The 19,037-nt window shown below is 42.7% G+C and overlaps 1 protein-coding gene across 1 annotated transcript in view; it reads left to right on the forward strand.

Annotated features, from left to right (window-relative positions):
• The window catches only part of ABCA4 (ATP binding cassette subfamily A member 4), a 227,808-nt gene that overhangs the window by 80,000 nt on the left and 128,771 nt on the right, over positions 1-19,037 (forward strand). The window contains exons 16-18 of the mRNA XM_083157071.1: positions 1,714-1,935; positions 4,106-4,310; positions 18,904-18,987. Of these exons, the coding sequence (XP_083013197.1) occupies positions 1,714-1,935; positions 4,106-4,310; positions 18,904-18,987 (511 nt within the window). The remainder of the gene's footprint in view (positions 1-1,713; positions 1,936-4,105; positions 4,311-18,903; positions 18,988-19,037) is intronic.

The raw sequence follows: 19,037 nt of genomic DNA on the forward strand, positions 1-19,037 counted from the left end.
TGTTGTGTTAGCCTGATTCTAGTGTATGAAGTCTAGAAAAAGGAAACGTGCTGATATAAAATGAGCAAGATTCTATTTTGTGCAGATTTGGCACTTACTCCCTCCTCTGTCTGTCTGGAGATGTGGGGCAGGAGAGTACCTACTACTGTATGCCGAGTACCATAAAGGCCCCCATCCACTAGTGCGCTGTGGTCACTTCTTATGCAATTCTGAAAAGTGGCCCTCGCATGTCATTCACCTGGCGTTCCCGTGCATCGGAGTCACAGATCTCATGGCTGCCACAAATATTTAACGCGGCCGGTTAGCCCTGCTAGGATCACATGAGATACATTGTATGCAAAAGGCTGCATACAATGTATCGGATGCGATCCTTCCCCCCTGGGTGAGATTGTGGAGTATTGCACAGATGTGATCAATTACAGGGTGGTGCAGGGTCACATATAATGCCCCACTTACTGTTGTCAGGAAAAGGTGCAAATTCCAATATATGATAATGATCGCCAGATCTAGCCAACCACTTGTGGACATTAGCATTTTGTGTTTTGCAGAAATAGTGTTTTTGAACACAAGACAAAGGCGTTCTACTATGTTACTGGTGGCTTTGAAGTTGTATTAATGCCTAATAGCTAATGGATATTTTACATGTGAAACCAATGATTAAATACATATTTAAGTGAATCTGGCATAAGTCTGATGTATACAGAAAGCAATCTACTGTTGCCGACCTGCATGTGTAATGCATGTGCATCAACAAATACTTGCCTACTTTTGAAAACTAGTCTCAGGGAGGTTGTGCAGCACCCTATTGAAGGGGCGTGTCATTTTCCACCCAAAGGGCGTGTCTAGTTCCATATATGGAGAGATTGTGAACGTGGCACCTAGAAGCGTGGGTGTGTACTGCTACATCTGAGAGGAATATTTTAAAATGACTTAGATCCAAATATAGATGAGCCCCAAAGAAGTTAGTAAGAGCTACTATACTTGGTAAAGAAAAGTCACTGATAACTGTCAGGGATTGTTCATCTATTGTGTTTTACATATAAATGGCCACAATAAATGCATGTAGCCATAGGGATCACCAATGCTGGGAAATGATGCTGCTAATTCAATGTAAATGTATCTGTCTATCGTTCCTTTTTTTCCCCAAAAATGTAACAGTGTAATGTGGGATAGGTGAAATGAGGGAGATTGCTAGACTAATCAGGGAGAGAGGCGATTGCTGCTATTTCAGGGAGTCTCCTGCAGAATGGCGGAGGGTAGGTAACTATGCATCAACATACTGTATGCGTGTAACCGCGCTTATAATACATACTGCTTTTGTGTATGGACATGGCACCACATTCGCGATCTACTCTGCATGAGGCCCTAATTGCAGTTTTATTTTCCTGGAAACTGCCTTTTGCACAGAACTGAATATGAGCAGCACATAACAATTATTAAGTGTTTAATTGACCCGACCAGAAGAAAATCACTGTGGCTGCTCTGCATGTACAATAGGAGAGACACTTCTGACCTTATTATGTGTTTTATCCAATACTCAATAATACAAACAGTGCGAGATTGTTTAGATGCATCCAGTGAGTCCTGTGTGTGAGTTCTGCTGTCTTTCCTCCTTTCTAATCTAGATTGTGTCAAAATGCTATTTTCCAGCATACTATTCTTTTCCATACAAAACAGATCCCATGCTGATTGGTTTTCCTGTTCTGTTTGCAGGGTGGCGGAGTCCTTTACTATAGCAATCCCATAATCCTCTTCGTCTTTCTGATGGCTTTCACTCTGTCCACCATCATGCAGTCGTTCCTCATGAGCGTCTTCTTCTCTAAAGCCAACTTGGCAGCTGCCTGCAGCGGAGTCATTTATTTCACACTCTACTTGCCGCACATCCTGTGCTTCGCCTGGCAGGACCGTATGACTTTCAAATTGAAAACCATAGCAGTAAGTCTCCATCTAGATTTATGCTTCAAATAATTAAATAATTAATATGAGGATATTTGTTTCTTTTTGTCTTCGTGTTTTCTGCAGAGATAAGTTTAAATAATTTTTTAGGGGTCTATTTACGAAGATGCGGGGAGAGAATAGAGTTTCTGTCACTTTTATACACAAATAAGCCCAATAACTTCTGTAGGGCAGCTGAACAATGCTGACTGACAGTGGTACTTGTACTTGTGCCCCTTCACCAAGCACAATAGTGTAGCCAAGTTTTCCAATGAGGTGGAGCAAAGGGTAAAATAGACTCCAAATGCTTCAGTGGTCACAAGGAGAGCCACCACCACATGTAAATACTGTGTGTTGGCATCTGACTATTAAAAAGGTAGATTGTGAAGAGACGGAAGCCAGGCAGTATGCACAGTACAATAATACTAAGTAGTGCAGTGTTTGTAGTGTTACCTAGATGTGTTATTGTAAAATACACTTGTAATAGAGATTGTTTATATCAATGTCATTATGGAGGAGCTGTTTTCTTGATGGCAGTTGCTAGGAAAACAAGCTCCCTGGGATTAGGTGCTGATCATGGATTCAGCCCATAAATTAAGCCAGAGGAGGAACTGCCCCCAGGGGCAGCAATGTGGCCCTTGTCACCCTCTGCACAGGAAGAGAATGGCAGGAGCCCATAGCTGCCCCGGTCACCCTCTTCCTGTCGCCCGCTGTCTCACTTTGCCCTTCCCTATCACCCTCTGCATCTCCCTGTCACCCCCTGCCTTTTTCATACTGTGCACTTGGGTTGGGTTGGAGGAGAGGGTCCCAAGTTATAATTTTGCACCTGGGCTCATCTGGGGGTTAAATATACTTACCCCTCCACTGCCCCCCCCCCCCCCTTCTCCAACCCTGTCCCTCCTTCCTGGCAGCCTTACCCCCCTCCGCCTGACCCTAATCCTCCCTGCTAGTGGCTAACCCTAACCCCCGTATCCCGCCATCTAAACCTAACCCTTCATTCCACAGCCTAACCTTAACCCTCCCTTCTGAGGGGTAAATTTACTAAAGCTTCTAAAAATTAAAAGAGGAGATGTTGCCCATTGCAAACAGCACCGCCATCTTCATTGATTTGGGGATTTTGGTGCCAACCTCCTGCTAGTAATCGGACGCTCGGCATCAGTATAGGGAATGCATGCATCCTGACCACCGGGAAGCTGAACACATCCCCTCACACTTAGGTGCAATGACCACTAATTGTTTATAACAGAAGTGTTTGAAAATAGCTGCGATGGTCCTTATTTGGAGTTGGGGAAACGATGTGCACCTTATATAGCTATGTCAGGGCTGTAATCTTAAAATACTCTCATACAGGGCCGTAGCAGGCAAAAATACACCCTGTGATAGCCCACTGCCTAAATATGTCACTTCATGTTGTCCCAAGGAGGAGGCAGAGCCGCCGGGACTAAAGCGAAGGTGATGGCCTGGTGCATCCTGAAAATGCTTTGGGTGGCCTGTATAGTGGTATCATACACTCACCCATAGTTATGGCCCTGCTCTCAGATCTACTGTATACATTTTAGCACATGACCAGTTCTGAAATGTGCATAGTTTTACAACAGAGTACACAGTGTACTAAATGAGTCTCAATGTCCTTTCACAAAGCAATATATAAAGTAATTGCATGGTATAACACCTTATATAAACAAGCCAAAGGTAACGCTGATATTTATAGTACAGTCAGGGCTAGGGGCCTAATTCAGACCTGATTGCAGGACAAATTTGTTCTCAAAATAGGCAAAACAATGCTGCATTGCAGGTGGGGCAGATGTAACATGTGCAGAAAGAGTTAGATTTGAGATCAGAGTTAGATTTGAGATCTGAGTTAGAGATGATGTGGGTGTTCCCCTACAGCCTGCATACAAACGCATCGTGCGATGTGGGCATGTGTATCGGCATTCGCAGGGCGGCTTCTGGTGGACTTGCAAGGCTGCGAATTTGCAGTCTTGCAAATAAACCAGAATAAGGTCCTATGACCATGGTCAAGCTTTAATTGACATGGTAACTGAATAATTTTTCAAGCGCCAGATTGTTTCCTTTAGGAGGCGGCTTCAAAATATGTCAATCCATTTCTTATTGTTTGCGTTTGTAATACAATTTAGCTTATACAGTACATGCATTTCTCTTGTTGCAGAGCTTCCTGTCCCCAGTGGCATTTGGGTTTGGAACAGAGTATTTATCTAGGTATGAAGAGCAAGGCCTTGGGCTACAGTTTGGCAACATACGGAAAAGCCCGGTGGAAGGCGATGAATACAGTTTCTTCTTCTCTATAACCATGATGCTCTTTGATTCTTTTGTGTACTGGGTTCTTGCATGGTATATAGACCATGTGTTTCCAGGTAGGCTACTTGCTAGAAGAATTTGGATTTGGTGCTTTCTGGATATTCCAAAATACTTTTTTTTATTGTACTTATTTATTTTGTGAGGTGTCCTGATTAAACTCACATACTGTCCAACTTGTCCTGCATCAAGGAAGCCTGGCAATCGTAGCCGGGCTAAGAGGTTATCCAATTACATGCAATAATTTTTTAGCTAATAAAAATGGGCATGATTGTTGACTGATGGTCATCATTTGGCTATCCAATTATAACCTGTTTTTATTGGCTAAAACATGTCTAGTTTTCGGGCAATTGACATATGGAATCCAGAATAAGTATCCAGACCTATGTGTTATCACTAGAAAAAGGGGGATGTTATCGCGTATTATGCTTTGTGTGCCCCATAATCCTACGTAGGTGCTATTTGGATAGCCGCGGCGGATAGTTGGATACACCCTATATATTATCCATCCTAGTCATCTGACTAGCGTCCAGTGAGTACTGAGGTGCCCGGATCACCCTAACCCATTATAATAATAATGTTGTTTATTATGACAAGCGGTGGGTGACCGGGTCCCATGCCAGTATATTGCCTAGGTATCCATAGGTCTCTGTGCAAGCAAGGATAGGCATAATTTCTATGCCAGTTGAACCATACCAAAGGCTGTCAGGAAATCTAATTTCCCAGCCTTTTGGACTGACTTACAGTACTTAAGAAAAAAACAATATAAAAACCTGCGCTCTAAACAAAGGGTGCAGCCTTATCATAAAGGATAGTCACCAAACTATCCAGAAGTAGTAGATGCAAACAAAGAGGGTCTGATAAGGCGCTCCCACTTGAGATATGGCGAACTTCAATGTCGGTAGATCTTTGATACCTCAAAACGAGAAGAATAAACAAATCGCAGCATTCATAGTATAGATACTAAGATGAACTATATAATACAAAATTCTACGGTCAATCTATATTCTCCGTACCGCAGATGAGCCTTTCCTTAGGCCACAAGATATTTCGTATGATATCGTCTGATATAAGTTTGGTTTCCTTTTTCCTCTGTTCGTATACCTCGGTTTAAAAATTCAATATTTGCACATAGTGTAAAACTGTGACAATTTATTCAAAAAAACATACTAATACACACAATCAATGGCATAGTACCGTGTCTGGCCTTATCATCAAGGCTATTTGTGTCGCTTATCGGACAGTCAGAAGGATGATTTCTCAGTGGGTTCCCGGGTTCCACTGAAGAAATGAATTCCGTCCCAAAATAGCCTCAGATGGTATATTGAAAAGTCCAGTCCAACGGCCTTTATGTCCTTTTAAAATAAACACCAACGCGTTTCTGCTTGATCCCAAGCCTTCCTCAGGGTGTGTGTGCTATGATGGCCAGTCTGGGTTTTTATACCCAGCATGCCTCTTAGCTCCTCCCTCATGCATGGTCACATGGGTGCGTTCATATTGTTGTAATTACTCCAAATCAAATCACCAAGGTATACATATGGCATATGGCATGAATTAACAAACTTCATTACAATGCATACTTAAAAAACAAAAACCTCCAGCTCTTTTTTTTTACATCTACCGACATTGAAGTTCGCCATATCTCAAGTGGGAGCGCCTTATCAGACCCTCTTTGTTTGCATCCCTGACTTACAGTACTTGCCTATGGAGTGTGGCGTGGAAAATTCCATAACTCTTCTCACTGAAAAAGCTCAAATTGAAATGAATAATTAAAAAATCAATTAAACCGTTTGTCTTCTGAATGCTGCTGTTTTCAGCAATAGTAGTAACTGATGGCTCAGCCAGAAGAGCTTTCTCCGAGTAATGCTTACATTTTATGCATTCCCAGAACACTCCCTTTCATGTTCTGCTTATCATTTTCCCTAATGACTCCCCAAATACAAGAGCCCTCACTACCTTTTACTTAACTGGATTACTCTCCTCCACACACATTCTCTGACTCTGCGGCCTACTCTGCCTCCCACGCTCTAATTATCCCTTTTCACTCATGCCAGCTGATAGAACCAGTTGTGTCTGCCCAGTCACCTGAGTATTTGTCAATCTGCATTCCTGTGGGATCTGTGTGGACAAAGCTCTCTGCATTTAGATGTGTCAAATCCTGGGATTATTATTATGCCTTGTCAGCTTTAGTAGATACAAGGCACTGTCTCTCTCCTTCTGCCTCCCACACCTCTGTGGCCCCTTCTCCATGACAGAGCATGACAATCTTTTAGAGATCTTTCAGAATTAATGAGACTAATGACAATTAAATGGTGAGCTGAGGAGGCAGAGAAACCAACCTCGTTTGCTTTATTATTTCTCAAAGCCCTTGTAATTATTCAATGTACATACTCTATGTGACCTCATACACCTATCATACAACATACACCACGAGATGCCCAGTATGACTGAGACTTTGTGCCTTCATGACAGAGCCCTTTTTTTAAAATCTGACATGTCTCACTTAAGTGGGGATAACTTTTTTTTGCTTTTACTTATCCCAGTGATTTTGAGATTGTTTTCTCGTGACACATTGTACTTCAAGTTAGTGGTAAATTTTCGTCGATACAGTCTGTGTTTTTTTGTGAAAAATACCAAAATATCGTGAAAAAATGGAAAATTTAGCAATTTGCAAAATGTTAAATTTTCTGCTTGTGAGACAAATAATCATACCACTCAAAATAGTTAATAACTAACATAGACCATATGTCTACTTTATGTTTCCATCATTATTTCAACTTCCTTTTAATTTTTTTGGACACTAGGAGGCTTACAATATGAATAGCAAATTCTCAAATTTTCATGAAAATTTCAAACACTGATTTTTTTAGGGACCAGTTCAGTTCTGATGTGACTTTGAGGGACTTGTATGTGAGACACCCCCATAAATGATGCCATTTCAAAAACTGCACCCCTCACAGTATTCAAAACAGCATTTTGGAAGTTTGTTAACCCTTTAGGTGTTTCACAGGAATTAAAACAAAGTGTAGGTGAAATTTCAAAATTTCTTTTTTTTTGCAGAGTTTCAATTTTAATAAATTTTTCTAACGAATACAGTAGATTTTACTAGAGAAATGTGACTAAAAATTGATTCCCCCAATTCTTTTGTTTTCAAAAATATCCTATATGTGGCCCTAGTGTGCACGTTGACCAAACCACAGGCTTCATAATAGAAGGAGCACCTACTTGATTTTGGAGCCTCCTTTTTATGAGATTTTTTTTTAGGCACCATGTAGGTTTCTAGGCACCATAAGTGCTAAAAGTTAGGAACCTCCCCCACAAGTCACCCCATTTTGCAATCTACACCCCTCAGGGAATTCATCTAGGGGTATAGTGTACATTTCAAACCCCCAGGGGTTTCACCAATTTTGGTATAACTGGGATGTGAAAATGGAAAATTACATTTTTTTACACCAACATGCAGTTCTGGCTCAAAATTTTTCATTTTCACAAGGAATGAAGGAGACAAAGCACCCCAAAATCTGTGCCCCAATTTCTCCCGAGTACGGCAATGCCTCACATGTGACCAAAAAATACCAGTTGGGTGCATGGCAGGACTCAGAAGGGAAGGAGTGATTTTTGGATTTTGCAGCAAAGATTTTGGTGGAATGAATGGTGGGTGCTATGTTGCATTAGCAAGACTCCCAAAGCACCAATACAGTGGAACCCCCCCACAAGTCACCCCATTTTGCAAAGTACACCCCTCAGGGAATTCATCTAGGGGTATAGTGTACATTTCAAACCCCCAGGGGTTTCACCAATTTTGGTACAACTGGGATGTGAAAATGGAAAATTACATTTTTTTACACAAACATGCAGTTCTGGCTCAAAATTTTTCATTTTCACAAGGAATGAAGGAGACAAAGCACCCCAAAATCTGTGCCCCAATTTCTCCCGAGTACGGCAATGCCTCACATGTGACCAAAAAATACCAGTTGGGTGCATGGCAGGACTCAGAAGGGAAGGAGTGATTTTTGGATTTTGCAGCAAAGATTTTGGTGGAATGAATGGTGGGTGCTATGTTGCATTAGCAAGACTCCCAAAGCACCAATACAGTGGAACCCCCCCACAAGTCACCCCATTTTGCAAAGTACACCCCTCAGGGAATTCATCTAGGGGTATAGTGTACATTTCAAACCCCCAGGGGTTTCACCAATTTTGGTACAACTGGGATGTGAAAATGGAAAATTACATTTTTTTACACAAACATGCAGTTCTGGCTCAAAATTTTTCATTTTCACAAGGAATGAAGGAGACAAAGCACCCCAAAATCTGTGCCCCAATTTCTCCCGAGTACGGCAATGCCTCACATGTGACCAAAAAATACCAGTTGGGTGCATGGCAGGACTCAGAAGGGAAGGAGTGATTTTTGGATTTTGCAGCACAGATTTTGGTGGAATGAATGGTGGGTGCTATGTTGCATTAGCAAGACTCCCAAAGCACCAATACAGTGGAACCCCCCCACAAGTCACCCCATTTTGCAAAGTACACCCCTCAGGGAATTCATCTAGGGGTATAGTGTACATTTCAAACCCCCAGGGGTTTCACCAATTTTGGTACAACTGGGATGTGAAAATGGAAAATTACATTTTTTTACACAAACATGCAGTTCTGGCTCAAAATTTTTCATTTTCACAAGGAATGAAGGAGACAAAGCACCCCAAAATCTGTGCCCAAATTTCTCCCGAGTACGGCAATGCCTCACATGTGACCAAAAAATACCAGTTGGGTGCATGGCAGGACTCAGAAGGGAAGGAGTGATTTTTGGATTTTGCAGCAAAGATTTTGGTGGAATGAATGGTGGGTGCTATGTTGCATTAGCAAGACTCCCAAAGCACCAATACAGTGGAACCCCCCCACAAGTCACCCCATTTTGCAAAGTACACCCCTCAGGGAATTCATCTAGGGGTATAGTGTACATTTCAAACCCCCAGGGGTTTCACCAATTTTGGTACAACTGGGATGTGAAAATGGAAAATTACATTTTTTTACACAAACATGCAGTTCTGGCTCAAAATTTTTCATTTTCACAAGGAATGAAGGAGACAAAGCACCCCAAAATCTGTGCCCCAATTTCTCCCGAGTACGGCAATGCCTCACATGTGACCAAAAAATACCAGTTGGGTGCATGGCAGGACTCAGAAGGGAAGGAGTGATTTTTGGATTTTGCAGCAAAGATTTTGGTGGAATGAATGGTGGGTGCTATGTTGCATTAGCAAGACTCCCAAAGCACCAATACAGTGGAACCCCCCCACAAGTCACCCCATTTTGCAAAGTACACCCCTCAGGGAATTCATCTAGGGGTATAGTGTACATTTCAAACCCCCAGGGGTTTCACCAATTTTGGTACAACTGGGATGTGAAAATGGAAAATTACATTTTTTTACACAAACATGCAGTTCTGGCTCAAAATTTTTCATTTTCACAAGGAATGAAGGAGACAAAGCACCCCAAAATCTGTGCCCCAATTTCTCCCGAGTACGGCAATGCCTCACATGTGACCAAAAAATACCAGTTGGGTGCATGGCAGGACTCAGAAGGGAAGGAGTGATTTTTGGATTTTGCAGCAAAGATTTTGGTGGAATGAATGGTGGGTGCTATGTTGCATTAGCAAGACTCCCAAAGCACCAATACAGTGGAACCCCCCCACAAGTCACCCCATTTTGCAAAGTACACCCCTCAGGGAATTCATCTAGGGGTATAGTGTACATTTCAAACCCCCAGGGGTTTCACCAATTTTGGTACAACTGGGATGTGAAAATGGAAAATTACATTTTTTTACACAAACATGCAGTTCTGGCTCAAAATTTTTAATTTTCACAAGGAATGAAGGAGACAAAGCACCCCAAAATCTGTGCCCCAATTTCTCCCGAGTACGGCAATGCCTCACATGTGACCAAAAAATACCAGTTGGGTGCATGGCAGGACTCAGAAGGGAAGGAGTGATTTTTGGATTTTGCAGCACAGATTTTGGTGGAATGAATGGTGGGTGCTATGTTGCATTACCAATACAGTGGAACCCCCCCACAAGTGACCCCATTTTGCAAACTACACCCCTCAGGGAATTCATCTAGGGGTATAGTGTACATTTCAAACCCCCAGGGGTTTCATCAATTTTGGTACAACTGGGCAGTGAAAATGAAAAAAATACATTTTTTTACACAAAAATGTACTTCTGGCTCAAAATTTTTCATTTTCACAAGGAATGAAGGAGACAAAGCACCCCAAAATCTGTGCCCCCATTTCTCCAGAGTACGGCAATGCCTCACATGTGACCAAAAAATACCAGTTGGGTGCATGGCAGGACTCAGAAGGGAAGGAGTGATTTTTGGATTTTGCAGCACAGATTTTGGTGGAATGAATGGTGGGTGCTATGTTGCATTACCAATACAGTGGAACCCCCCCACAAGTGACCCCATTTTGCAAACTACACCCCTCAGGGAATTCATCTAGGGGTATAGTGTACATTTCAAACCCCCAGGGGTTTCATCAATTTTGGTACAACTGGGCAGTGAAAATGAAAAAAATACATTTTTTTACACAAAAATGTACTTCTGGCTCAAAATTTTTCATTTTCACAAGGAATGAAGGAGACAAAGCACCCCAAAATCTGTGCCCCAATTTCTCCAGAGTACGGCAATGCCTCACATGTGACCAAAAAATACCAGTTGGGTGCATGGCAGGACTCAGAAGGGAAGGAGTGATTTTTGGATTTTGCAGCTCAGATTCTGGTGGAATGAATGGTGGGTGCTATGTGGCATTAGCAAGACCCCCGAAGCACGGTGAAATGATGAACCTAATAATCCATAGATGTGTGGTATATTTTGAAACACTCCTTTATACATAGGCCGGGTTTGTCGGGGCAAGTTTCACAGTGGAAAATAGTTTCCTTTCTTATTCCCTTTTTATAGCAAACTTTGCACCTTTTTTGTGTCCTGCCCTTTCTTGCAGTGGAGGGGATTTCGTTGGGAAAATGCTGCCCTGGTACAATACGGGGGCCAGTACTAGAAGTACTGGGGCCCTCTGCCTGCTGATTCCCAAATGTTAGGCTCTTTATGACTTCCTCTTGAAAGTGCATAAATGTCCCCCTCTGGCCGGTAGAACGGAATAGCACGTAAGCGTTATACAGTGCCATCTGGATGATATACACGGCCAGCTTCTTGTACCAGATATTTGTTTTCCGCAGGGCACTGTACGGCTTCAGTACCTGATCTGAAAGATCCACTCCGCCCATGTACTTATTGTAATCTAGGATACAATTTGGTTTTGAGGTGTGGGTACTGGTACCTCGTACAGGGATGGAGGTGGTACTGTCTCCATGAATTGTTGTCAGTATAAGGACATCCCTCTTGTCCTTATATTTGACCAACAACATATTTTCGGTGCATATTCCCCTGCTTTCACCCCTTCTCATTACTTGGGCAATGTGCGTTTTGGGGAGGCCTCTTTGGTTCTTGCGCACAGTACCGCAAGCTGCTGTACCTCTTGAACCAAGGGCCTTAAACAGGGGGATGCTGGTGTAAAAGTTATCCACATAGAGGTGATAACCCTTATCCAGGAAGGGGTGCATTAAATCCCAGACAATTTTTCCACTAACACCTACGAGGGAGGGGGGGCATTCTGGTGGTTCAATTCTTGAATCCTTCCCTTCATATACCCTAAACTTGTGGGTGTACCCTGTGGTGCTTTCACACAGCTTATACATTTTTATGCCATACCTTGCCCTCTTACTGGGAAGGTACTGGCGGAATTGAACCCTTCCTTTAAAATGTATAAGGGACTCGTCGATACTAATACATTTATCAGGGATGTATAGCTCTGCAAATTTGGCACTGAAATGATCAATGACCGGCCTGACTTTGAATAGCCTGTCAAAGGTGGGATCATCTCTGGGTGGGCACTGTGCATTATCGGTGTAATGTATAAATTTATGGATTGCCTCAAAACGAGCCCGGAGCATGGCCATACGGTGAAATGGGGTGCTGTACAGAACATCTGTACTCCAATATTGCCTAATTTGTGGCTTTTTTACTATGCCCATATGTAACACCAGACCCCAAAACGTCATCATCTCTACTGCATCTACAGGGGTCCACCTAGCAAATGATGACGTGGGGTTTTGAGCAATAAACTGCTGGGCATATAAATTAGTTTGGTCCACCATTAAATTTATAAAATCATCAGAGAAAAATAATTTGAAAAAGTCAATTTCTCTGAGACCTGTTGAATCAAATTGGATTCCTGGGATGGCCAAAAACTCAGGAACCTGGGGCTCAAAATTGTCTGGTGGTGGGGTCCATACGAGATCAATTATTGGGGGGGGGGTCTCAGCTGCTCTACGGGGGCGTCTTTGAGGGGGTCCCTCATCATCAGAGGAGGAAGAGGAGCTTAAGACAAATCCTTCAAATTCCCCGCTTGCCTCACTGGCTGTGTCAGAGTCAGAGGCAAGCATGGCATATGCCTCCTCCACCGAATACATTCTCCTGGATGACTGGGACGACATTTGGGATGACATTTGGGATGCCATTTATATTTTTGTGTTACTGGTAGTGAAATGTTTCAACACGTGTATAGTGTAGGGGGGGGTACAAACTTTATTTCAACCCGGGGGGTATGTAGTGTGTAGTGTGTATGTAGTGCAGAAAAAAAAAAATACAAAAAAAAAAAATTGAAGGGTTAAAAAAAAAAATGGAAGGGGTTAAAAAAAAAAATGGAAGGGGTTAACAAAAAAAAAATGGAAGGGGTTAAAAAAAAAAAAATGGAAGGGGTTAAAAAAAAAAAAGGTCCTGCGCCAAAAATTGAGCACAGATGTTGGTCAGTAACGTCCGTCACTGAACAGCGCTCAAAGGCAACAGGAATTTGATCCAAAAAAAAAAAAAATAGATCAACCCTGTGCCGAAAAAGCTGATCAGTGATGTACGTCACTGATCAGCGCACAGTGGCCACAGGACACACACAAAATCACAGTGTGTGTAAAAAAAAAAATGTAAAAAAGACCCCACAGCACTCACAAAAAATAAAAAAAGGTGATCAGTGATGCGACACTGATTACCAGTGAGGGGCAGCAGGTGCACAACCTTTGGTGGTACTGACAGGTATATATATAAAAAAAAACCTCTGTACCCCCAAAAAGTTGCTGATCACCTCAGATATAGTGATCAGCACAAAAGGCGGGGGCAGCAGACACAAAATTTAGCACTCTCTATCACTCTCTGTCACTATCTCTCTCTATCTCTCTATCTCTCACTATCTATCACTCTATGACACTGCAGCAGCAGCACTGACAGGTATATCTATATATAAAAAAAAACCTGCGCCCCCAAAAAGTTGCTGATCAGTTAATTTATACTGATCAGCACAAAAGGGGGGGCAGCAGTCAGTTATATAAAAAATATATAGCACAATCTGTCACTATCTCTCTATCTCTCTCTCTCTCTATCTCTCTCTATCTCTCTCTATCTATCTATAGCTCTATCACACTGCAGCAGCACAAAATATAGCACTAGGCCTCTCTATCTCTCTCTATCTCTCTCTATCTCTTTCAGTTATATAAAAAATATATAGCACAATCTGTCACTATCTCTCTCTCTATCTCTCTCTCTCTATCTCTCTCTATCTCTCTCTATCTCTCTATCTATAGCTCTATCACACTGCAGCAGCACAAAATATAGCACTAGGCCTCTCTATCTCTCTCTATCTCTCTCTATCTCTCTCTCTCTAACTCTCTCTCTATCTAATAAATCGCAGCAGCACAAGATGTCACAGGATGTCACAAGATGTCACAAGCATAAGCAATATCAATGATCAGGTAAGTATTTTGGATGGGTTCTGGTCAGTATAGGCGGCAGCTGGGCACGGTGACCGCACTGCACGCTATTCCAGACCGGAATGGCGTCTGCAGTGCAGTCACCGTTAGTTTAAACCCCCCTCCATGGCTGTGATTGGTCCGTCGGTCCGACGAACCAATCACGGCCTTTGGGGGCGGGAGGGGTGAGGTGGGGTGACACCAGTGTCACCCTTACACCCCGCGGTGATTGGTGCTGTACTTTACAGCACCAATCACCTCCGATCCCGTGTCACCGGCGAACGTTATTCGCCGGTGACACAGAAAACGCTGTGAATGGCTGTTCACAATGAACAGCCAATCACAGCGATCGCCGACGGGGGGATGCACGGACATGTCTGCTGTCAGGGACAGCAGACATCGTCCCTCTGTCACTGCGTCTCTAGACGCAGTGACAGTTTTAAGCCATGACGTATATATACGTCAACGGTCGGGAAGTACTTCCCGGCCATGACGTATATATACGTCAAATGTCGTGAAGGGGTTAAACTTTGTGACTTGTTTGCTTGGTAGATGTATCAAAATATCAGTAAGACACTGGGCACCGGCTGTATTAATTAACACAGGCATTAGCTTTTATAAAATGCAATCACAGATGAGCCACACGAGAAATGCCACGGCTGCTGCGATGTACTGTAGCTCCCAGTGGCATTTTAAAAAACGAGGTGGGGTCCCTCCCACGGCTATAACCAGCCCTGGGCTCAAAGACCTGGTCCTGGTTTTAGAAATTCAGGGGGAAAACAAGTTGGGGTTCCTCAGGATTTCTACAACCAGCACCAAGCTCATGGGCCAGACCTGGTTCCCAAAATACGGGGGACCATGTAAATAGGGGTCCCCCGTATTTTGACAACCAGCAGCGGGACCAAACAGCCAGCAGGGTTACTCCACAGCCAGGGGAAACTTTTTTTTTTTTTTTTTTATTCAATCTTTATTTTTGCAATTTTTCCTTTATCTCTTATATATTTGGCTACATCTGTCACTCAAAGTGTGTGAGTGTGTGTATAACGCTGGGTGGAGCCTCTGACTCACATGACTGACTCACATGACAGAGAACCAGCCCAGTGAGCCCACAGACAGTGCCCGAACCCTCTGCCTCACCATGTTGCCCAGCACTGCTACTCCACAGCCACCAGGTTTTTTTATGTTTTCATATTCATTGTCATGTGTCGACATGGACACCAATGAAGTGCATCACTTATGTCAACATTTACATGTTGACATTTACGATTCGCGGCACCCCTCCCACAATTCGCGGCAACCCCCCACCGGAACCCCCGTGAACCCCGCCCTCCCGCGATTCGCGGCACCCCCCCGCGCGATTCGCGGCAGCCCCAGGATTAAATGGCACATGCAAAACACTGACATGGCTATGGTCGACAATGAAAAAGGTTGACATGAGTTTTTGAAGATTTATTTTTCATTTTTTGAATGTTTTCATATTCATTCTCATGTGTCGACATGGACACCAATGAAGTGCCACACTTATGTCAACATTTACATGTGTTGACCTTTCTGTGTTGATTTTTTCTTGTGGCGATTCGCGTCACACCCCCACCCCGCAACCCCCACTCCCGCGATTCACGGCACACACACACCCCCTGCGACCCCCCCCTCCCGCGATTCGCGGCACCCCACCCCGTGACCCCCCCTCCCGCGATTTGCGGCACACCCCCCGCGACCCCCCCTCCCACGGTTTGCCACAACCCCCCCCCCCGTGATTCTCTGCAACCCCTCCCGCTATTGGCAGCAACCACCCCCCTCAACCCCCCTCCCGCAATTCGCGGCACCCCCCGCGACCCCCCCCCTCCCACAATTCGCGGCACCCCCCGCGACCCCCCCTCCCGCGATTCGCGGACACCCAAGTTGCAATACAGGGCATCTTTCATACAATTCTAACATATTTCTCATATACAAACGTTCACAAATTAAAGGGGCGCAGCCCCTTACGACAGTGTGAAGAGCGCCCGTAGGGCGCGATGAATCACCTAGTATACAAAATATTCTTTAAATTTGACCAAGTATAGAGCAGGAGGATGGCATAGTACAAACAATAAAAATCACCTGTACACAGACAGGCCTACAGTGCATGTAGCTGTGAACTCCAGGCATTTTGTTTCCTTTTTCCCCTTAATTTGTGGGTCAGTGTCCAAAACCCCTGCGCTCCACATGTCTATCCAAAGTGCACTTATCTTGTGGGTTCTTGCTTTATATTTGTGTTTATCGTATCTTAACTTGACTGTGCTTAACGTCTTAATTCTTATATTTATATACTCGTGCTAGTGTTTTATATAAATTACAGTCAGTGTTTACACTGTGTAGAAGGTATAATAAGTGTAAAGGTGACTACGTGTCTAAGGTACACTGTACTGAAAAAGTAAAAAAAATAGAAATCCAGGAGTAAAAAGTAAACTAAACGTCTTAATTAACCTAGTCTATGTAGTTGCACCTCTAACAATCTTCCTCTAGCCTATTTTATTCCTATTTTACAGAGTATAGTTGAACATTCACATCAGTCCCTGCAACTGTGGAGCTTACAATCTATATTCCCTACCACATGAACACGCACACACAGACATTCTAAGGTTAATTTTTGTTAGGAGTCAATTAGCTCCCATACATTTATTATAATTATTTTACCTACATACTCATTGCCAGGCGTTTCATGCTCATTGCCAGGAGTTTCATGCTCATTGCCAGGAGTTACATGCTCTTGCCAGTGGTTCATGCTCATTGTCAGGGGTTACATGCTTGTTGCCAGGCTTTACATGCTCATTGCTAGGGGTTTCATGCTTGTGTCCAGGGGTTTCTTATTCATTGGCAGTAGGTTATTGCTTGTTATAAGTGGGTAACAAGCTACCCATTCGGATCTCTAGGATCTATCCATCTGTCCAGTAAGGACCTATTGCATCTGTCTCCTACAAGGCGTTGGACATTTTTGGAGGGACATTTTCAGCAGATTCCATATAGATGGCCAAACTCATTGAATCTGCAGAGACCATGCACTCCTTCAAGCCACTGCATAATAAAATATGTTCGACAGTTAGAACACAGTTGGTTGTCTAAATGTATTTAGTTTTTTTATAAAACAAAGTTGATTTCAATAGTTGATATAAATGTAGTTTTTTTTTTTTTTAATATAATTTTTATTGAAGCATTAAAAAAATTTGACATTGCATAACAGGTTCAATAAACATCTCATCACGGGTACACTTCACATAAAAAAAAAAAACATCGGCACTAGGGTTAACATGGACCACAGTACAAAGTTATAAATAATGATCTGAAGACAATATAGAATGTATCGTATTTCTCAGTGACGTTAGGGTTTAAAAGGGAGGCTTCCCGGTCTCCAAGACATACATATTGTACCAGGTGGACAAGTATACAGACTTTCTGATAATGTCTCGTTCTGAGATAAATGTAGTTTTTAGTTCCTCTAAACATAAACGGCCATGGATTGTCAAGATTTGAGCGTGATAGCGACATTTCACGGCCATTATTGGCAAAAGGGGCCATCGGCCCATTCTGTCTATCTTCCTCTTCAATGCTGTCAGGGAAGGCAGCGTTGAATAAAGCCCACTGCTATTTTCCCCGTCGAAAATAGTGGTGGGGATTCAATACCCTCTTAATGTTTAAACTATTAATTTAATCATTCACCTATTTTTAGATATTATCCATTTTGATAGTGCATACTGTGTATGTGACTCTTTACTTGCTCTAATAAACTACATGCTAAAAATATAGTATGGACTATTGGATTACATACTGATTATGTACTGTAAGTCCTTGAGCTCCCTAATAAATTCAGATCAAAAATATATATTTATTTGCTGAACAATCTAATAAATGGGTACACACTGGGCAGATATTGTAAACTATATTGGCAGTGCCGCATGGAATAGCGATATAGTACAACTGCATACACTCTGAACTATATCGTTCAGTGATGTCACGCACTCACCCCCACCCCCTTGGCAGGTGCAAGGCACCTATTCCGTAAGACAAAGGGGCAGGGGGCATAGCCAGAAGCTCTCGCAGTGCTGGCCATGCCCCCATAGTGATGATAAATGGGGACGTGGCTTGCAGCAGTGACATTCCTGTGAAGCCACGCCCACTCTACCGAGGCCAAGTCCATTTTCAGGCACAATAATCAACTCTTTTAGTTGGAGCTCTTGGATCTTCCTGCTTTCCTGTGAAGCCTATACAGTGTGAACCTATAATGACACACACACCAATTTTTAAAGATCAGAAAATTTCTAGTGCCAAAGGGATACATTTTGGTGTTTTAAAAAAATATACGACGGGGACAGCATTTATTATACTTTTAATGGAATAATTTTTAACAATAAATAAATACAACAATTGTTCTGTCATAAAGTATTTATAAACACCAATTATTAAATTTGAATTAGCAAATAATATTATCCTTTAAATATAATTAATAAATAATATTGGTCTCTTAAGGTGACTGCCAGATGGCTGTGCCAATGTAACTTACTGATAGAACCATTACTTTATGTACATTGTGCTACAACACCAGCTGGGCAGCCTAAAGCCAAAGTCTCCTCACACGCCACAAGCATTAGATCCTACATGCCAGTTGTATAACCTTCATTACATGCCCATGGGCAGTATGAATGGCAAATCCCTGAGTGCTCATATATGTGTGTTTAAAATGGGAGCTACATATGGATTCGCCTAGGGCACCTGGAACCTTTAATCAGGCCCTGTACATCTCCTGTATTAATATACAATTTTATGTCTTTTAGGGGAATACGGCATCCCAAAACCATGGTACTTTGCATTCCTGCCAACATATTGGTGTTCATTTATGCCCCCCTATGAGGGGGATGGTAAGCAATGTTTTATACAAATCTACTTAGATAAAAATACAATGTAGAGT

The sequence above is a fragment of the Crinia signifera genome, chromosome 8 (assembly GCF_055691185.1).
Source record: "Crinia signifera chromosome 8, ASM5569118v1, whole genome shotgun sequence".
NCBI lineage: Eukaryota > Metazoa > Chordata > Amphibia > Anura > Myobatrachidae > Crinia > Crinia signifera.